Below are 21,772 nucleotides of genomic sequence, written 5' to 3'. Positions count from 1 at the left end.
TTTGGTAGAAAATAATCCAAAAGAGGTTTTTGAAATTCTGTCTGTAGCAAGTGGAGTTTCTGAGTTATCAGTAAAGTGAAGAAATACCATTATTTGTTCAAACCTTCTCGTCATAATCTTTGGAAAGGTTGGTGTTTCGGGATCAGTCAACCAGTATTCTTTCCAGTGTGACTTTCTTATTTGTCCCTTCAAAATTATTAGTCCAAGAAACTTCTTCATGTCACTATTGGTTACATCAGTCCATTTTAAAGCCTTATCATACTTTTTATATGATTTTTCATTCTGTTGGTAATACAGGTTTGTTTGAGAAGCGACCAACTTGAAAAAGTCGTTACCAAAAATTAATTCTGTTATTTCACTAACACTTTGCGGGTTATTACATTCAGTAGTTACACCTGATACACCTGTAAAGTCTTCTAATTTTCGTGAAGTGTTGTCTTCAATCCACTCTTCCGTAGAAGCAAAGGAGCATTCTCCATCACCGTGAGTTTCATTTTCACTTTCCGTATCAGAATCAATCACTAAGGTTTTTTTGTCTTTTTGTTGGTCTAATAATTCACATCGTCTGAATCAGAACTATATTTTGAAGAACTGTCATCTTCTGAGGCACTAGTGTATATGTCGCTGGGACAGTCAGAGAAAGTATCTGTATAAAATTCACCGAAAAATTCTTCTTCACTCAAAATTTTGTGATGCGTCATTTTTGAAAATTTTATGGTAATAAACTTGCATTTATAATATACACAAGTTTGGGACAAAAACCTAACAGTGCAAAATGTGAATGATAATGACAGTCATAAGTTGTATAATGAACCCTTGATCAATTTTGAGCTGTAACAACTTTGCACTGTGATGTTAATTGTATCACTCTCTGTATTGATACCTCTGCGGTCAATAACGTTCGGGTAACAAAAGACGCATTAATACCTCTCCGGTCAGTAATGTGTCAATGTACTGTTGAATTCTGTTTACTAATGTTTTGTTGAAGAATTTTGCATGTACTTTTATCAGGGATACTGGCTTGTAATTTTCTTGTAGTATCCTTATTTGGCTTTGGTATCAGGGTAATTTTGGCTTTGTTAAATGAGTTTGTTGAGTGTTCCCTCCTTTTCTGTTTTTTGGAAGAGATTGAGGATTGGTACCAATTCTTTAAATGTTTGGTAGAATTCACCCTTTAAAGCCATCTGGTCCTGGAATGTACTTTTTTGGGAGGTTTTTACTAATTCAATCTCCTTACTAGTAATTGTTCTGTTCAGTTTTTCTATTTCTTCACGATTCAGTCTGGGTAAGCTGTATATTTTTTAGGATTTATTCACTACTTCTAATTTGACTGGTTCGTTGGTGTGTAATTGTTCTCCGTCTCTTATGATCCTTTGTATTTGTGTAGTATGAGTTGTAACATCTCCACTTTCATATATAATTTTATTTATTTGAGTCTGTGTCCCGTCCCGCCCCCCCCGCCCCCACTTTCTTGGTAAGTCTGGGTAAAGGTTTTTATCTATTTTGTTTATCTTTTCAAAAAAACAGCTCTTAGTTTCTTTGATCTTTGCTACTGTGTTTTTGGTCTCAATTTATTTCTACTCTGATCTTGGTTATTTCCTTCCTTCTACTAACTTTAGGCTTAGTTTGTTTTTTTCTTTCTAGTTCCTTACAGTGTAAAGTTAGATTGTGTATATGAAGTCTTTCTTTTTTCTTAATGTAGGCATTTATCACTGTAAACTTCTTTCTTAGAACTGTTTTTGCTGCATCACTTAGGTTTTGGTGTGCTCTATTTCCATCTTCAGTTGTCTCAGGATATTTTTTGATTTCTCTTTTGATTTTTTTTCACCTATTTGTTGGTAAGTAGCATGTTGCTTAATCTTCACATATATGTAAATTTTTCTATTTTCTTCTTGTAATTGATTTTTAATCTTGTTTTAAGTAGTAGTTAATTGGTTTGTTAGGAAAAAAAAATTCGAGTAGTTTTTTTTTTTCTCTACTCTAGGTACATACCTCCTGATAAGAGAGAAGAAAACGACCAATCAACCCACAAGTGGATGGTATATGTCCGAGGGTCTCGTAGAGAACCCAGCATTAATCATTTTGTCAAGAAAGTTTGGTTCTTTCTTCATCCCAGCTATAAACCAAATGACCTTGTGGAAGTTAGGTGAGCACACTTGAGTTATTAAACCTGAGAAGTACAGATTTACTGAAGTGGAAGGAAAGTGATTTAACTTGAGAACACTCCCTTGAAATTCTTGTGTTACTAATAATTTACTCAGCTTCGGCTTTTAGTCGCAGTATAGTTTTAGCTGTGGTTCCCTCTTGCAGATTTCTGTCTCACTGAACAGGTACCATCCCCTTCTGTCAGGTTGTTACTATATGAATTATATTAGCTGATTCTGCTCTCCTCTGGAAATAGCTTAACGTGTTTATATAGATACAACATTACTGTTTTTTATGATTATCAGAATATAATAGAATTAAATAAAGGTTTCTGAAATTACAGAAATATTTAATGTTGAAAGTTCTCCATGATCTCACCTTCTCAGAAGTAACCCTTAGTGATATTTTTCCTGTATATATAAACCTAGTATAGTTGTTGAGGTTCTTTCTTGTCATAATTATTTCACAAAGATGGAATGATAATATATATTGTTCTGAAATTTGTTTCATTTAGGTGTATTCTTTACATCTTCATGTGATGTTACGTATCACATATATATTCATTATATGAATGTATTGTGGAAGTGGTTGTGGGTCTTTATCAGTGAAATCTCCTGTATCCTCAGCTTTCTTCAGAACATTCCCTCCACTCCTGACTCTTAAGTAAAACATGGCTATCTCCTGAGAACACCACTTCTCCCAAGAGAACTTTCAAGTGGCAGCTCTTTTTTTTCTCTCACACAGCATGTACCATTGGTTCTAAAAATGGGGTGCATGTCTTTCTTGCTCATATTTGTGGCTTCTAGACCACCTTTTCCCTTCTTCTCTCTAAAAACCTCAGCTCCTTAGAAGCTTCGTAAGATCTGCTGCTCCTCCTTGTCACAGGCGTCTACTGATTTCCCAGTCAATCCTCTCTGTCAAACACAGTTTTAAGCACCTGGTGTACTGATTTTCTGTCTAGCAGTGCTCTTTTTTTTTAATATTTATTTTATTTATTTTTGGCTGCGTTGGGTCTTTGTTGCTGCTCACAGGCTTTCTCTAGTTGCGGTGAGTGGGGCTACTCTTCATTGTGGTGCGCAGGCTTCTCATTGCGGTGGCTTCTCTTGTTGTGGAGCACGGGCTCTAGATGCATGGGCTTCAGTAGTTGTGGCATGTGGGCTTCAGTAGTTGTGGCTCGCGGGCTCTAGAGCGCAGGCTCAGTAGTTGTGGCGCACGGGCTTAGCTGCTCTGCGGCATGTGGGATCTTCCCGGACTAGGGCTTGAACCTGTGTCCCCTGCATTGACAGGCAGATTCTTAAGCACTGCGCCACCAGGGAAGTCCCTTTAGTGGTACTCTTGCCCTCATTCTTAAGGGCTTTGACATGCAGATAGACAATTCGTCCAAAACCCTGGTCTCCCAGTTCATTGATAACCTCACTTTAATAATAAGGTTATGGTAGTGATATACCATAGAATCTAAGCTGACTAAGGAGAGAAGGAGATTACATAAGAGCAGAGATGGGTAGTGCAAACTGGTGTGGGCAAGGAATGGAAATCTCTGGGGGGGGTCAAAGGAATGGAGTCGGAAGATAGGAGTTGTTGGTCAGAAAGTCAAATACCTGGAAATGAATTTTTTTTGTAGCTAATACAGAACATTTATCTTCTTCATATGGATAGTTATACGTTTATCAGTTATCAGCTGATCTGTCCTTTAATACACACTAAATTCTGACATAAACATGGATCTGATGCTAGATTCTGTTAATGATTTTGATTCCTATACTAGTATTATACTATTTTTAAAAATTAATTAATTAATTAATTAACTTACTTTTGGCTGTGTTGGGTCTTCATTGCCGTGTGTGGGCTTTCTCTAATTGTGGCGAGCTGGGGCCACTCTTCATTGCGGTGCGGTGTGTGGGCTTCTCATTGCAGTGGCTTCTCGTCACAGAGCATGGGCTCTAGGCGCGGGGGCTCAGTAGTTGTGGCTCGTGGGCTCTAGAACGCAGGCTCAGTAGTTGTGACGCACAGGCTTAGTTGCTCTGCGGCATGTGGGATTTTCCCGGACCAGGGCTGAAACCTGTGTCCCCTGCATTGGCAGGCGGTTCTTAACCACTGCACCACCAGGGAAGTCCTTATACTATTTTAATTGTTTTGCTTTATAGTATATTCTGATGTCGGGTAGAGTATGTTCCCCTGATTATTATTATTCTACAGTTTTTGTCTTGCTTATTCTTGAGTATATATGTTGTTCCAGATTAGTTTAGAATCTCTGTCAAGTTATGGATTGAAATTACATTGAATTAATTATTAATTTTCAGACTTTTTATGATATTGAATCTTTCTGTCTTGTCTATCCTGGAGAATCAATCCGTGTAACAAGATTTTTTTCTTTTAATGTTTATAAAACTTCCTTTATTTTCTTGACATACTTCAGTGGATAGAACCTCAGAAAAGTGTTGATAGTCTGTGTTTTTCTAATGGTAGAGTTTGATAGAGGAGCAGTTACATTCTTAGGCTCTCAAACATTAGTATTGAGAAGGCCTTGTCTGTGATTTTGTTTCAGTCTATACCTGATTCATGAAATCTTTCAGAAATACCTGATACAGCTCATCTAGCCTCACCTGGAATTCCACTGGTGACCTAGACTTGTTTTCTTTGCTGGGAATACCATCTTCCTATTGTCTGTCTTCTTCACTTACACACACATGCACGTATGCATATGTACATGCACACACTGTTTTTCTTAAGGTCTGCTGTTTATGCTTCAAGACATAACTCACGTTACTTTCTCAGTGAATCCTTCTTTGCTCTACTTTCTTACAGGGGTTAAAATACAGTAAATGATTGTTTACTTGAATTCTTGGGATAGTAACAATATTTTATAGTTTAAGATAGCTTACAGAGTAACAGTATTTTCTGAGTTTAGATATACTGACTCCAGGTAAGTCCAGTATTTTAATACAGATATTTTAGTGAGTTTGGTAAGAAATAGTAGATGAGTTTAAAAAGTACTTTGTCAAAAAATAAAATAAAATAAAGTACTTTGTCTATAAAAATATAAATAATAAAAAGAATATATGTTTTAATGTCCAGACCAGCAAGAAATTCCTTTGTATAGTAAAAACAGCAACAAAAATACTGTTTTAGGAAAACATTTTATTTAATATAAAGCATGTGAATCAGTTAAAATGTATTAATCATATTTTTTATTGATGATAAACATCTGATTTACCAAAAATGGGATTAAAAACTCATTACATAAAACCCAAATACTTAATGATGCAAATCAATGCCTATTTTATTTCTCAGTTCTCATCCCAGGAATTGGAATTTGTGAAACACACTGAGTTCCTTTAAGTTTTAGAATATATCATGCAGTAATATATAAAATTGTATTTATTAAGAAATCTTTACTAATCTGCAGGTAAAGGTGGCAAATCACACTTATCAGGTTGTATTGTAATAGTCTGAGGAAATCCAAGGAAAAGATCATACATATAGCTCCTCTTCAAATTTCTCTCTCATCTTATACATCTGGAGCATCTTCTGTTAATAGTAAATGAATGTTGTTTTCTGAAATGTATGAGGCTTCACATCATGGAAATAGCCTCTGACAATTATTTTCTGTCTGGTCCATGCCACTCTGGCAGTATTGCGTAACTGGCTGTGGTGGTATATCTGACCAGTTAGTTTTTCACAGCTTGTGAATTGTACCATTACTACATACCTTTCCCAAGAGCATACTTTCCCACACTTTATTAACTACTGGGTTATGATTTTTAAATAGTATTTTAAAAGAGATCCTTGCTTGTGTGCTTCTGGTGTTTAAAACTCCTGAGAAATAATTTGTTAATGATCAACCACATCTCTGTGTTTTTATAGCAAGTAATGTATATAAGTTTATTATTACACTTATTAATTTACATGTATGTCTCCCTTACTAGATTTAGAACTTCTCGATGTTTGGGACCTTTTCTTAATTCTTTGTCTCCCTGTGATCTAGCACAGTGTCCAGCATGTAGTAAATGTCATTTCTTGTTGAGTGAATTATTGAATTCATGATGTGAGCCATTCCATTTGTAGGTGGCTGTGTTTGTTTGGAAGTTTTTAATTATATTGAGCAGAGACCTAACTACCTTTAACTTCTAAACAGTACACTTCCTGTTTGTTTTGTAACACCACACAGAATCAGTGTAGTCCCTTTTCCATGTAGCTGTTGTTCAAGTATTTTGAAAGCAACTGTTAGGTCTCTTCTATTCTCCTCCAAGCCAAATATCCACATTTGTTTCAGTTGTCATTTGTGTGACTTTGTTTTATGTTCCTCTGCCATCCAGGTTATATTCTCTGACACACTCTGGTTTGTCTGTATTCTTAAAATATTCTTCTTAGAGCTGAACTTTAAATTTCAGGAAGGACAAAACATTAACATGTGTCCTAGATTTAATGATAACTCTGTGTTCTTTATAAGACTTTTAAGATGTTTCTTGTGTCAGGTATCTAAAGTAACGTGATGAGTAGGCGAGATCTTTTCAGCTGCCTTGAAACTTGGGGATAATCTTTATTTCTGGACCAAAGCACATGTATGTTCATTGTGCACTCTGAATCTGCTCATCAGAGCACATTACCTGATGAAGAGCATAAGTAGATTCTGTTCCTATAGACGATCTGTTTTCCATTTGGTTCAGTTATTCCTTAGCCAACTTTGCTTTTAGGCACAAGATAGTCACTAAATGTATGCTAGGCTCAGGACTTAATACAGGGTTTGCAGAGCTGAAGAACACATGGTTACTGTGTCAGTAGAATATTCCTGCCCTTGGTGCGTGAGAGACTAGAGTGTGCTCAGCCCCCAAGGGAATGTCCTAGTGAGCCTTCTCAAAATGTTTGTATCATTAAAAAAAATTAGCATGGGCCCTGGAGTTTAAATCTCAGATCCACTACTTATTTGCTGCATGACCTTGAGCTAGTTATTTAGCCTCACTGTGTCTCAGAGGGGATATTTCATATTGTGATTTAAAAATTAGATAAGTTAATAGATATAAAGGGCTTAGAACAGTGGTAGGATCATAGTAAGCGATGTAAGTGTTTGCTTCTGTTGCTGTTATAAGGAACAGAATGTGTTTACCCTGAAAAGAAGAGAACTTAGTGGAATGTTTTAGTTTTTTTGAAGGTCATGTGGAGGAGGAATTTGTGATTGCAGAAGGCATACTAGAAGTAACGTGCAGGAGGAAGATGAAATATTTTTATAACAGAGCTCTTTAGAAATGTGATAGAGAGTGTTATTAAAGTAATGAATTCTGGGTCACTAGAAGTGATCCTAAAAGACTGGTTGCCCATTTGAATTATTTGGGCGAGGAATTGTGCTTCATTTTGTATTTTTAGGAAAGCCATTTTTAAAGCCTAGTATTCTGTGGGTTGTCTTCTTGGTTATTGATACATTTCACCCTCTATGAAGAATCTAGAAATATAGAAGTCTATTTAGGGGGAGCAGTCCCCTTTTTGTGTGAAATACATACGTCTTTTGAAGTATAACATATCTGTAGCTGTCTTATCTGTTGGTAGGTCTTGGATTTCTTTTTTGTTTCCAAAAATATGGTTAGGGAGGAATTTCCTGTTAAAAAAGCATTGTTCCTTTTTCCTGATTTGTCTGTCTTCTGTCTTCCCTGGCAGCAGTCCTTCCTGTCCATTCACTAGAGTTTAGCCTATGTACACAAATTGAGGAGCACAGCTGATTTACTATATCCTTTGTAAGAGAAATTCAGCATACAAGCCATGAGATTGATGAATATTGCAAAATGAATTTGGGCCTTCCACTTAGCTTTACTGGAATTTAAATGACTAAACTTGTCATCAATAGAATTTCCCTTAATTATTCTTCTTAAGTCCACCATGTCTGTAGGCCCCACTGTATCTCTGGCTTTGGATTCCTTTTCAAGCTGCTGTCTCAAGTCACCCTTCTCATTTGACCCCAAGCCTGTCTTTATTGCTGTCTGAACCTATGCTGACATCATGGCTACTTCTCTTACTAACTCAGCTGGTTTCTTCCATCCAGGGCACTGTGTTTCTTTGCTTTCTTTTCTCTAGTTTATAATACAGCTGTTGCTTCCTCTACTTTCCAGGCTTCTCTCATACTCAGGGATTTTTCCTGCTTTGGGCTCTCCTGGTAGCCTCTGGTTTTGTGCCTGACGATTCATATCTGTTCCTAGACTCCTCTCAGGTTGTGTTCTTGGACTCTGCCCTTACTGAATTCATGTCCCTCCTTAGTTTTTCAAAAGCACATCCCACTGAAAGTTCCTTTCTCCCTTCAATCTTGGCATTCTCTCTTATTACAGGAATTCCAAGCCATTGATTCATAATGAACATTTTCATTTTAAAGCATTCTCTCTTTCCCCCATTAACTTAAACCATATTATTCTTGAGTACATGAAGGTCTCAATTAAATTTTTAAACTTTTTATTCTGGAAAATTCCAGACATATATTGGGTTGGCTAAAAAGGTCCTTTGGGGTTTTTTTTTTTTTTTTGGTATGTGGGCCTCTCACTGTTGTGGCCTCTCCCGTTTCAGAGCAGAGGCTCCGGATGCACTGGCTCAGCGGCCATGGCTCACGGGCCCAGCCACTCTGCAGCATGTGGGATCTTCCCGGACCCGGGCACGAACCCGTGTCCCCTGCATCGGCAGGCGGACTCTCAACCACTGTGCCACTAGGGAAGCCCAGTCCTTTGGTTTTTTTTTTTTTTTTTTTTTTTGCGGTAGGCGGGCCTCTCACTGTTGTGGCCTCTCCCCTTGCGGAGCACAGGCTCCGGAGCACAGGCTCAGTGGCCATGGCTCACGGGCCCAGCGGCCATGGCTCACGGGCCCAGCCGCTCCGCGGCATGTGGGATCTTCCCAGACCGGGGCACGAACCCGTGTCCCCTGCATCGGCAGGTGGACTCCCAACCACTGCGCCACCAGGGAAGCCCAGTCCTTTGGTTTTTAAGTAAAAATAAAAGACAGATTTTTCATTTTCACCAAGAACTTTATTGAACAGTGGATTCACCGTTTTGTTCCACTACCTTCGGCCATTTTTCAGGCAACTTCATAATTCCATCTTTCCAAAACTTTTTATCTTTTTGAGCACAGAACTGTTCTAGGTGCCTTTTACAGTCCTGCAGGGAATTGAAATTTTTTCCACTAAGATAATTCTGTAAAGACTGAAATAAATGGAAATCCAAAGGTGCAAAGTCTCGTGAATACGGCGGATGAATCAGAACTTCCCAGCCAAGCTGTAACATTTTTCGCCTGGTCATCAAAGAAACATGCGGTCCTCTGGTATCCTGATGGAAGAAGGTTATGCGTTTTCTTTTGACTAATTCCGGATGCTTTGGTCGAGTGCTGCTTTCAGTTCGTCTAATTGTGAGCAGTACTTGTTGGAAATAATCGTTTTGTTTTCCAGAAGGCGCTCATAATAGAGGACTCCCTTCTAGTCCAACCATGTACACAACATCACCTTCTTTGGATGAAGACTGGCCTTTGGTGTGGTTGGTGGTGGTTCATTTCGCTTGCCCCACAGGCAAAGCTTCCATTCCACATTATTGTACAGTATCCACTTTTCATCGCCCGTCACAATTTGTCTTAAAAACAGACTTTTCATTATGTTTCAGTAGAGAATCGCATGTGGAAATATATGGTCAAGAAGGTTTTTTTGCTTATGTGGAACCCAAACATCAAAGCGATTAACATAACCTAGCTGGTGCAAATGATTTTCAATGCTTGATTTGGATATTTTGAGTATGTTGGCTATCTCCCACGTGGTATAACATTGGTTGTTCTCAATGTCTCGATTTGATTGCTATCAACTTCAACTGGTCTTCGCAACCGTGGAGCATCGTCCAGTGAGAAATCTCCAGCATAAAACTTTTGCAAACCACTTTTGACACATTTTGATCAGTCACAGCACCTTCTCCATATACTGCACAAATCTTTTTTTGCATTTCAGTTGCATTTTTATCTTTCTTGAAATAATAAAGCATAATATGCCAAAAATGTTGCTTTTTTCTTCCATCTTCAATATTAAAATGGCTACACAAAAATTCACAAATTTTGATAAGTTCTTTTTTAAATGCACGCTGATATGACAGCTGTCACAATACAATCTAACAAAATTGTTTCAAATGAAGTTAAAGACAACTAAGCGCTACTAGAGCCATCTTACTGAAAAAAATGAACGTACCTTTTGGCCCACCCAGTACAAAGTAGAGTATATTGAATCCTCACGTACCCAACACCAATTATCAACAGCATGCCAGTCTTTTTCTCATCAATCTTCCTTTTTATTACCTTCACAAGTTACATTTTGACTGCTGAAAATTCTCTAGTCCAATTAGCATTCACACACATTCCTCTCTATTCACTAAAATTATATAAAGTCATGTAATTTGTTAAGTGTTCGTAGTAGATAGTTTCAAATAAATTGCCACTTTCAGATTGAGCATTCATGATTTATTTTGTTTTTGCCAGAGTGGAGGAATAAATGATTGTCTTGGGGTAAGGAACATACCTCACAGCCTGTGTCTTATCAAGTAGCAATCAAGGATTCTGGCTTTAATACTGTGACATCCATCAAATCACCTTAGTTCCCTGTCTGTGAAAATAATGACACTGGATTGTATGGTATAAGTGTCTTAGCTCTAAGTATTCAGTAGTTGAAAGTTTAATGTAGGTTTGAGTTGAATTTTTTATGATTTAGCATTTTAGCAAAATTCAGCATATTTATTTAGCATCAAGTGAGGAAATCTAAATAATTATTAGAAACGTGAAGTTCTAACTTAGCCATTATGGGAAAACTATTCTTTCTAGAATGAGAGAGTGAACATGGACTAATATATTAATATCTGCTTTTCCCTAGAGAGCCTCCTTTTCACTTGACCAGAAGAGGCTGGGGTGAGTTTCCTGTCAGAGTTCAAGTTCACTTTAAGGACAGCCAGAACAAGCGGATAGATATCATACATAATCTGAAGGTATTGTAACAAAACATTGCTCCCCAGAAATGAAGTATCTTTTTTCACCTCCACTTGAAGTGGTGGGTTAGGCCTCTGAGAGACGTGGCCATGGATAGTGGGAGCAGGATAAATCTTTTTGAGTGTGTTTTGCTTACTGCTACAACATTTGCCTTCTGAAGGCTGGGGAAGGGGTCACTTTACAGCAGAATGTATATTCTTCTTTTTTTTTTTTTTTTGTGGTACGCGGGCCTCTCACTGTTGTGGCCTCTCCCGTTGTGGAGCACAGGCTCCAGACGTGCAGGCTCAGCGGCCATGGCTCACGGGCCTAGCCGCTCCACGGCATGTGGGATCTTCCCAGACCGAGGCACGAACCCGTGTCCCCTGCATCGGCAGGCGGACTCTTAACCACTGCGCCACCAGGGAAGCCCAGAATGTATATTCTTTAAAAAGTTGAACTGGTCAGATAATCAGAAGACTTGAATCTCTGATGAGAACTCACTGGTACTGTGCTACCTGGGGCTACAAGTAAATGAAATCTTTTTCTTTTTAATCTGTATTTTACTCTTTACATTTTAATTTTCTGTAAAAAGAGGCACAGATAATAAGCCTTGTCTATCTGTAAGGATAAAGATAGAAGTGAACATATTTTAGGAAATATTAAGTACTGTGGAAGGTTGTAATACTCCTGAAATCCTTAACTGCTATATCCACATGGTTTATTATGTAACCATTACAAATTTTATTTTAAAAAGTGTTTTTTATACATGGGAAAAACTACCATTATAGTAAATGAAAAGCATAGAGTATAAAACAAGTATAAAACTATGTATATAGTATGAGGTCAACCGAGATTTTAAATAGGTGGAAAAAACACAAAAGAAATACCCTAAAAAGTTGGAGTAATTGAAGTAACGACATTGTGGGCAGTTTCTCCTGCCCCTTTTTTCTGTGTGTGCATGTGTGCGTTTTTCTTTTCCAGTTTTATATAATAAACATTTAACTTTCATAGTTGGAAGACAGACCATTTTTTTAAAGTGCCCCACATCCCTCTCTGTCATAACCTCGTATACATTTTCTCTCCGTAAAATATAATCCTAATATTGAACTTCTCCCAAAGCGCCCTTACTTTGTGATTTACCACATTATTCCCATTAATTGCCGCCAAGTGAATCTGAGTACATTTTCAGAATTCCTGTTTTGTTCCCTTTGTTCCACAAATGTACCTTTTTCAACTTTAAGGCCGCCTGAGATTTGTCCTCCATTGTTGGTAAACAGCACTACTTAACTTCATGTTTAAGTTATTTTCTAGAGATTACTGTAAAACAAGATTGCCTTATAACCTCAGAGAAGAACTGAAACCAAATAAAGAACATATAGCCACTTTGTTCAGAGGGGCAGGATATGTTCCCACTTACTTAGAGGAAGGTCTGAAATAGTTTTGCTTTCCTCTTAGCTTATTTTAAGCACTGTACATACCATCTTATATTGCACTGGGCCCAACCCTCATCCCTAAAATAAAGGGAATTGTTTACATAGTTTTTATACATATTTTATTGTCCTTATCACTTAGAGTTCCTGGTGAATGATTGAGACAGTTTTTAAAGTATTTCTTACCAGATTTTCCTTAATTTTACTATATATTACGTGTTGATTGGCCTTGAGAACTTAAGCACCTCTGTTGTGACCACTGATCTTTATTTATTCTGGAGTATCATTTTTCCTGCAATTTCTTTGTTAACTCTCAGAACCATCTTTGATTCTTCCCTCTGTGTTCTAAATATTTGTTCACTTGCAGACCATTACTCTTTCTTCAAAATGTTTCTTTTAGACTACCCTTCGCCCTTTCCACTCTTACTAGGCTATTCTTATACTCTGTCTCCTGATTAGCTTCTTTAATGCCAATCTATCTTCTTTCCCCTCAGTCCATTCTGTACACCGCCATCAGATTAGTCTTCTTAAAACAGGAGAACCATTTGTTGTTCCTCTCTGAGAAGCTTTGATTGAATTCCTGTTATTCAGGTTCAGACTCCCCTGCCTACTATTCCAGGCTCTTCACATTTTGACTTGACATACTTTACCCTAAATTATCTCATACTAATCCCCTGCATGAACATCCTACTCCAGCCAGGTCAGTCTGTTCATGTCCCAGAAATGCCTTAGGCCATCTCTTAAGTCTTTTATGCTCTTCCCTCCTCGAATGCCTGTGTGTATTCTTTCCATTCTTCACGTTCCTATGTAGCTTTTCCTGGCTATTAAAGTCCATAGCAATCCCTCTGTATTCTGAAATTCTGTAGTACATAGCAATCTATATTTGATACTGTAATAATTACATTATATACTAAATACTCTAAGTGTTAAGAGTTCAATAAAATTTAAAGTTTCTGGGATGAAATTCACATATCTGCATCCCCGACAGGTAGTCATCTAACCTCTCCTCAACCATCACTGGAGCACAGTTATTCCCAAAACAATCCATTTATCCATTTAGTAAATAAACTTTTAGAAGCTTCTTTCATAAATTTACCTAAAACTGCCACCCGTTTCTCCCCCGCCCCCCTTTCTAACCTTGATCTCATTTATCCTAGTTTGATTTCTAGAATAGTACAGAACAGGACTTTGTTTTGTTTTGTAAGAACTCTAAAAATGTTTAATGATAGCGTTTGTGTCTCTCCTTAAAGCATTTCTTCCTCAGCCAAAACCTGTTCTTGTAACATTTCTTGTATGCTGTGCTTTCTTTCCAGTTTCTCTTGTCATTTTGATAATAGTTCTGTTTTATCAGTGTCTCTCTCAAACTGTGGTCCCAAGAATAAAACATAGGCCAGTGCAGATTACAGAGACTATTATATCTGTGCTCTGGAGAATATGCAAAATGGATGTAGCCTTAAAATTGCCCGTATCTTTTTAACAGTCAACCTGTTGGCGAAGGTTTAAATGTTAAAACTCCAGATCTCTTCCATGGGGCTACTATAAATCTACCCTCTATTGCCTTTCTGTTATGAACACTAGGTCTCATGACTGATTTGTCTTCTCTGTGTTGCTTGCTAAGGAACTCAGCCAGACTGAAATCTACTTCTTGCAAGCCTTTAGAATTTTCTATTTACTAACCTATCCCTGGCTTCATTTTTTCCCCCATCTCTCCTTTCCTTTTCTTTCCTTTCTACCCAACTTAACCATTTTTACCTATTGATCTTACTGTATAAGATTTATATGGTAAGCTGCCACAAATCCTTTTTTTTAATCTTAATTTTAAATATAAATTAAAGTATAAGAATAAGAACCTGGGCTTCCCTGGTGGCGCAGTGGTTGAGAGTCCGCCTGCCGATGCAGGGGACACGAGTTCGTGCCCCGGTCCGGGAAGATCCCACATGCCGCGGAGTGGCTGGGCCTGTGAGCCATGGCCGCTGAGCCTGCGCGTCTGGAGCCTGTGCTCCGCAACGGGGCGGGGTGGGGCACAACAGTGAGAGGCCTGCGTACTGCAAAAAAAAAAAAAAAAAAAAAAGAATAAGAATCTAACCTCTTTGTATGTAATTGTAAACTTTTTTATTTATGTTATTAACATTCCCTCAATTTATACTCCTTTCTCTCCTCTAAAATAAATCATCCATGAGCTAATATACTGGTAGTTATTAGTATTGCCTATATTGTTTAAATTTTCATTCATTTTTTGCACAAGTGCTTAGTAAATATACCCTAAATATATAATTGTGTCATCACACTGCAAGTATATTTTTATAGCCTGTTTTTATAATAACTACCTGTATGTCTGAAGTTGTTTTTATTTCTTTTACTCAGTTTTTCTCTCAGAAAGTTGAGGGTTTTTATTGACATGATGAATTTAAATGTTATGAAAAAGTAGATCCTATGATATGAAGACTTGCAGTGAAAGGGGTTTAGATAAGACTGTATCCTAAGCTTTATAAGTAAGCATAGTGAAACTTAATACTCTTCTGTCTTTCAATAGCTGGACAGAACTTATACTGGCTTGCAGACTCTTGGAGCAGAGACGGTAGGTTTTTTCCCTACAGTATTATTTGGGAACAAGTAGAATGAAAATTAATCTTCGTTTTTAATTAGGAAAAAAAATGAACGCTTAATTTTAAAAAAAGTTTCTCTCCCCCCTTATTTACTTACTTATTTTTAAATTGTGAGAAAATACACATAAAATTTACCATTTTAATCATTTTAAAGTGTTAGGTGGTGTTAAATAAATTCACATTTTCATGCAGTTGTCACTACCATTCATCTCCAGAGAACTCTTCATCTTGGAAAACTGAAACTACCCATTTATAATACCTCACTCTCTTCCCACAACCACTAAACCACTCTTCTATTTTCTGTCTCTATGAATTTGACTACTCTAGGTAACACATAAGTGGAATCATACAGTGTTCTTTTTTGTGTGTGACTGCCATATTTCACTTAGCATAATGTTCTCAAGATTCATCCACGTTGTAGCATGAATAAAAATTTCCTTCCTTTTTAAAGGCTGAGTAATATTCTGTTGTATGTATACATCTCATTTTGTTCAACCACTTACTTATCTGTCAATGAGCACTTGAGTTGCTTCCATCTTTTGGCTATTGTGAATAATGCTGCTAAGAATGTGGGTCTCTCTGTTCGTGTCCCTCTGTTCAGTACTTTTGGGTGTATACCCAGAAGTGGAATTGCTGGATCATACAGTAATTCTATTTTTAATTTTTTGAGAAACCACCACACTGTTTACTATAGCAGCTGCATCATTTTACATTCCCACCAACAGTGTATAAGGGTTTCGATTTCTCCACATCTTTGCCAGTGCTTGTTGTTTTCTGTTTTTTTGATACTATCCAGGGAGTGTGAGGTGGTATTTCTTTGTGGTTTTGGTATGCACTTCTGTAATAATTATTGATGAGCATTTTTTCATGTGTTTATCAGCCATTTATATATCTTTTTTGGAGAATTGGAATGCAAATCCTTTGTCCATTTTTGAATTGGGTTGTTTGGTTTTTTGTAGCTGATTTTTAGGAGGTGTCTCTATATTCTTGAGATTAATTTCTTATCAGATATATGATTTGCAGATATTTTCTCCCATTCTGTGGGTTGCCTTTTCACTCTGTTATCGTGTCCTTTGATGCACAGAAGTTTTAAATGTTGATGTAGTCTAATTTATCTGTTTTTTCTTCTATCTGTATGTTTTATATCATATCCAAGAAATCATTGCCAAATTCAGTGTTGTGACACTTTGCCCCTATATTTTCTTCTAAGTTTTATTGTTTTAGGTGTTATGTTTAGGTCTTTGATCCATTTTGAGTTAATTTTTGTATATGGTGTAAAGTAAACTTCCACCTTCATTCTAATGCATGTGGATCTCCAGTTTTCCCAGCACTATTTGTTGAAAAGACTGTCCTTTTCCCAGTCAGTGGTCTTGACACCCTTGTCAAAAATAATTTGACCATGTATGTGAGAGTGTATTCTATTCTGATGGTCTATTTGTCTGTCTTTATGCCAGTACCACACTGTTTTGATTACTATTGTTTTGTAATAATAAATTTTGAAATCAGGAAGTATGAGACCTTCAACTTTGTTTTCCCACCCCATCCTCCCCCTCCTTTTTTGGTATTCATGATATATCAGCAGTAGCCATTATGATTAGAATTAGCTAAGTTAAACCTTACTCTCTTTAGGGAAATGTGCTGTGTTATGCCAGAAGATATTTATTGAGCACATACTATATGCTAAGCACTGGTTCAGGTACTGAGGATACAAAAATGAACAAAAGAGAGTAGCAACTACTCTCAAGGAGTTTAATTCTTGGTTGTATTGAGAGTGGGGAGAAGGTATATGGTAAACATAAAAGCAAATAAGATAATTTCACTTACAAATAAGTGCTATAAAGAAGCGAGTAGCCGGAGGACAAGTTGGGTGCTTTAGCTAGGTTGGTTACGGAAGGCCTCTCTGAGAAGGTGACATTTGATTGAGACCTAATGGTGAGAAAGAGGCAGTCATGCTGAGATTGGGGGAAAGAGTGTTCTAAGGTGCAGAAACACTAAATGGAAGGTCCCCAATTTTATGATTGGTTTCATTGAGTCATCTGTTAAGCCAGATTAGATTACATTCTGGGATAAATCCTTTAGTTATTGAGATTGAAATTGCCTTTGAAGTATGAATAGAAATCATTTGCAACGTCTGTTAGAGCACCATGTTTTGAGACAGGTTTGGGGCTTTCTGTGACATTGATGATGGATTCATGAGCCCAGTTGTTGCCCGATCGTGTAGGTAGTGGATGTTGAGCTCCATCGGCATTCTCTTGGAGAAGACTCCGTTTATCCTCAGTCCTCTGAGTCAGACATCTCAGATGCCCCACCATCCTTGCCTTTGACCATTCCAGCCCCTGTGAAAGCGTCCTCACCAGTAAAGCAGTCACATGAGCCAGTACCTGATACCTCTGTGGAGAAAGGTAGTATATATTTTTCCTTGTATGGAAATGCATTTTTACCTTGTATAGAGCAGTCATTATGGCGTGTTCCTTTCCATCACTTGATGTTGAACTGCTGTCTTCAGTGCCTTATGAGTGTATGGAAAATAAATTTTGCATAAGTAGGCATGCTGCTCTTCTACACAGACCTATTATGAAAATAGCCAAGCCCTTACTCTTCTCAGAAAAAATTTTTTAATGCAGTTTTATCAATATTTTATAGAACACAAAACTCACTGAAAAGCATTGCATTTTTATTCTTTGATGAATATAATGGTTTCCTCTAATATGTTACAGAAAGACTTTCTTGTTTGGTCCCTAATTGTGTGAACAAGAAGTTCAAATATTAGTATCTAATCTTATTTAAAATACGGTATAAGACTTATCATCAACAAATGTGTTTTGACTATGGCATCTTATTTAGTAAATATATAAGTATAAAATTAAGTATTTAAGTGTTCACTTATATAACATATACAAATATGATATAAAATTGATTCTAAATGGTGTTAGTTTGATCTGTAAGTCTACGTTAATGTGATGTTAATATTTTAGTTCTTTTATAAAAATCTCAACTTTATTTTTCTTAAGTTTCAGTTGCATCTTTTTTATGGGCATTTAATAAAACAGGACATCATTAGATTAAGCTAATGCTTTCTTTTGAGTTTTTCTTCTCTGAACAGTTTGTCAATTCATATATAAAGAATGGGAGAACATAATGAACTTGTAAATTTTATTATATAGTGTTAGCTTATATGTTTTCTAATTTTTTGAAAGAAGCATTTTAATGAAACATGATTCTAGGCATGATGTTTACATTTCACCAGAAAATACATAAAGCAGTGTTAAATACCAGTCAACTGTATTTATTTTACTACTGGTAAATGGCTTAAATGGTTCTTGAAATGGTGAGGGATTTCAAAGTGGTTGATGACTTATTTGCCTGTTTCATTTCAAGAAGGATTCCCAGCCAACACTGAAGCTGAGAGACACACTACATTTTATTCTTTGCCATCTTCATTGGAACGAACACCCACCAAAATGACAACATCCCAGAAAGTTACCTTTTGTTCTCATGGCAATTCAGCTTTTCAGCCAATAGCATCAAGTTGCAAAATTGTGCCACAAAGTCAGGTTCCTAATCCGGAGTCACCTGGAAAATCCTTCCAGCCTATCACCATGAGCTGCAAGATTGTCTCAGGTATACATGGTATATATGAATTCGGTGTGTGTAAAAATTGTTAGAATGACAAAACAAAAAGTACTATGGCTTTTTTTTTTTTTTTTTAGTTTTTCTAAGCAGGGTTTTTGTTTAGTTAACAAGCAAGCTCATCACTGTTGATTAGCAAAGCAAAAGTGTTACAAAACAAAAACAAAAGTCATTCATATGGAAACAGTTTTTGAATGAGGAAAGAAATAAAATTCAAAGCAGTCCAATTTTCATCTAGAATCAGCACAGGTAAATTGTTTGCTAGGATGTCTGGTGGAAACTAAGGTAGGAATTAAGTTTGGGAATTATACATGGAAACCAGAGTGACTAGTAATAGAAAAAATTTAGATGCCTTTTGGTTTGTAGTTAAGCTTCAAGGCTTGGTTTGGGATTGAGATATCTTTTATACTCTATAACCACACTAGAAATTTACTCATTCCTGTGATCAGTAGGTCGTTCTGAGGTTTCATGTTCACTGAGGTTGAATTGTCTGTTGCCTCGCAACAGTTTATGTTAGGTAAACTTCTAGTAGAAATATGCTTTATAGTTTTGGCTGTGCCACCTCAGAAAAGACATGAAAGTGAGTCAATAGAAATACCTAGGCAGGGGGAGACTTCTATATAATTCTTAAATGAAGGGGGTGGGGGGAGTCTTCAGTGCTAAAAATAGCTAAGCAGAAATATGCTCCAAGTCCTTGAAATTGATGAGAGGTAAAGAATGTATAATTTTACCTACCAGTTAGAAGCGTTTTGGAGCTTGCTGCTTCAGAGGTGGAATAGGCTGAACATACAAATTGCTTTGAAGGTTAGAGAAATTCATGGATAACAGATTTGATCAATAACCGTTGAGGATGTTTAATGATGTATCTGTCGGTAACTTCTGAGAGCTATGGGAACACGAATCTCTGGATTGTGGCTGTGACATGGTATTGAGAGAGACTTTTGTTTCGGTGGATGAATTTCATATTTTCCTATTGGAAATTCATTGCAAATCAAGACTTGGTTCCTAAGTCTAGCTGTTCACTTGCCTCCCTAACTTCAGTTTCTTCAAGTGTAACCAGTATTATAACAACCTGCCCAAGTTGTTGTTACCTGGGGATGCAGCAGTTCCACACTTATGTAAAGCACTGTTTTGAACTTTAATGTGCCTGCTGGGATATCCTGTTAAAATACTGATTTACTGATATATTCGGTAGATCAGGGGTAGGACCTCAGTATCTGTTTCTAACAGGCTGCCTGCTACATGGATAAGGATGTAGAGAGTAAAATGCACTAACCCCTGGCCTCAGCTGCTGCTGCTGCTCTCAGTACCTGAAACTTACAGTCCCATTCTCTTTTCCCAACTTGTCACCTTTGTACTGGTGGCCCTGCCCCTCTTCCATTTTCTTTAGCATCCTCTTAGATGGGCTGAATATATCTATTTTGTTTAGTTTATTTTGTTTCTCTTTTTTATTAATAAAGGTTCCCCTATATCAACCCCAAGTCCATCGCCATTGCCTCGAACCCCAACTTCCACTCCAGTCCATGTGAAGCAAGGCACTGCCAGTTCTGTTATTAATAATCCTTATGTTATCGTGGACAAGCCAGGGCAGGTTATTGGAGCCACCACTCCTACTGCAGGTGTGTGTTTGAATGGAACAATATTCGTGCAATCCCCAAGATTTGATCTTTTTTAAAGGTGGAATCCTAATGTGACTTAGTAGCCATATAATGGGAGAATCTTCAACCATGAACAAGAGGAAGGAATACATAAGAGTGTGTCTATATATATATATATATATTCTTTTTTGTTTTCCAGTGCTGTTTCTCTGAGGGAAGATTTACTTCTTGTAAAAGTTATATTTTTAGGAATTTACTTAAGTTTTTTTAAAATTTCTTAAGATTCATAGTGAACCATAATTAATTTTCTAAAAAAGAAAAAATAAGAGTGGATTTTATTCTCATTTAGAAGACATTCTTTTTAGGCAATGTGATTAACTTTTCCAAATTAAGCTTTAGAGCAAGAATAGCTTTGTGAGCCATACATATTTTTCCCCAGTGAAATAAAAAAGTGATCTTTACTTTTCAGTGAATAAGATAAAACTTGCATGTGGGAGGGAAACTGAACCCTGTAGTTATTTAAAACAAAAAACTAAAAACAAAAAAAAACTCTAATAGGAAGAATAATAAGTCTTTGGATTCCCCGTGTTTATCATCATAACCTCATATAAATACAGAGAGCTTTTCAGGTTTCTTTGAGGTACTTTCACTAATATTTTATTTATTCCCTTCAATTAAACTGTTTAAACACATGCACTTCTGTGTAAACTTTCCTGTAGCTTTCACTTCTAATAGAAATATCGAAAAGAGAAATAAGAGAAATGACTATAAAGTAATGAGACTGATTTTTTTCTAACATGTTTGATTTTAACACAGATTAACGTGTGTTGGGCCTTTCCAACTATTTTTTTAGAAGGTTATGTTCTTTAACAATGATTATAATTGTGGGACTCCTTTAAAAAATGCTACTTTCAGAGATTCCCTTTTGAGTACACCTAAGGATGCCAACCAAGTAGGTGTCTTTTGAGGATGTTTAGTTTTAGGAATCAGCCAAAGTCTCTGCAGGCAAGTTTGGTAAATGGAGGAGATGACCAAGTACCATTTTTAGTCTTGACATACTGTTGACTGTAGATAATGTGACTTATTTTGATCAGACCCTAAAGGCAGTTGTACTGATGGAGTATAAAGTGTTTAATGTCAGCATTTTGGAGTTGGTATAACCTTCTAGTGAAACTACTTTGAAGGAACTAGCATTCAGTTGAATGCATACATTTTGTCACATTGTGGAATAGCCAACACCATTATGTTACAGTATCTCTTTCTATATAAGTGCAGAGTATATAATGTCTACTTACTTATTCTTCTATACTTCCTTACTAGCTTCTTGTCCCTTTTTAGGTTGATGAAGTGGTCAGCTTCACAGGATGAATCCTTAAGTGTTTTTTTCTATAATAATATCATGGTTGTG

At 36.8% G+C, this 21,772-nt stretch overlaps 1 protein-coding gene across 2 annotated transcripts in view; it reads left to right on the top strand.

Annotated features, from left to right (window-relative positions):
- Positions 1-21,772, top strand: part of YEATS2 (YEATS domain containing 2) — a gene marked incomplete at its 5' end in the record, with an annotated part of 83,566 nt that overhangs the window by 21,506 nt on the left and 40,288 nt on the right. Inside the window, 6 exons of one of the 2 annotated variants that reach the window (XM_079704551.1) lie at positions 1,985-2,146; positions 11,009-11,120; positions 15,064-15,108; positions 17,358-17,538; positions 18,518-18,757; positions 20,227-20,385. In XM_079704551.1, coding sequence (XP_079560677.1) covers positions 1,985-2,146; positions 11,009-11,120; positions 15,064-15,108; positions 17,358-17,538; positions 18,518-18,757; positions 20,227-20,385 — 899 coding nt within the window. Of the gene's footprint in view, positions 1-1,984; positions 2,147-11,008; positions 11,121-15,063; positions 15,109-17,357; positions 17,539-18,514; positions 18,758-20,226; positions 20,386-21,772 lie in introns of both variants that reach the window. The other variant, XM_079704550.1, reaches the window with a different exon arrangement.

This window comes from Hyperoodon ampullatus (assembly GCF_949752795.1).
Source record: "Hyperoodon ampullatus genome assembly, chromosome: 5".
Lineage (NCBI taxonomy): Eukaryota > Metazoa > Chordata > Mammalia > Artiodactyla > Ziphiidae > Hyperoodon > Hyperoodon ampullatus.
The sequence above is the reverse complement of the archived record's forward strand: the minus strand, read 5'-3'. Positions and strand labels throughout refer to the sequence as shown.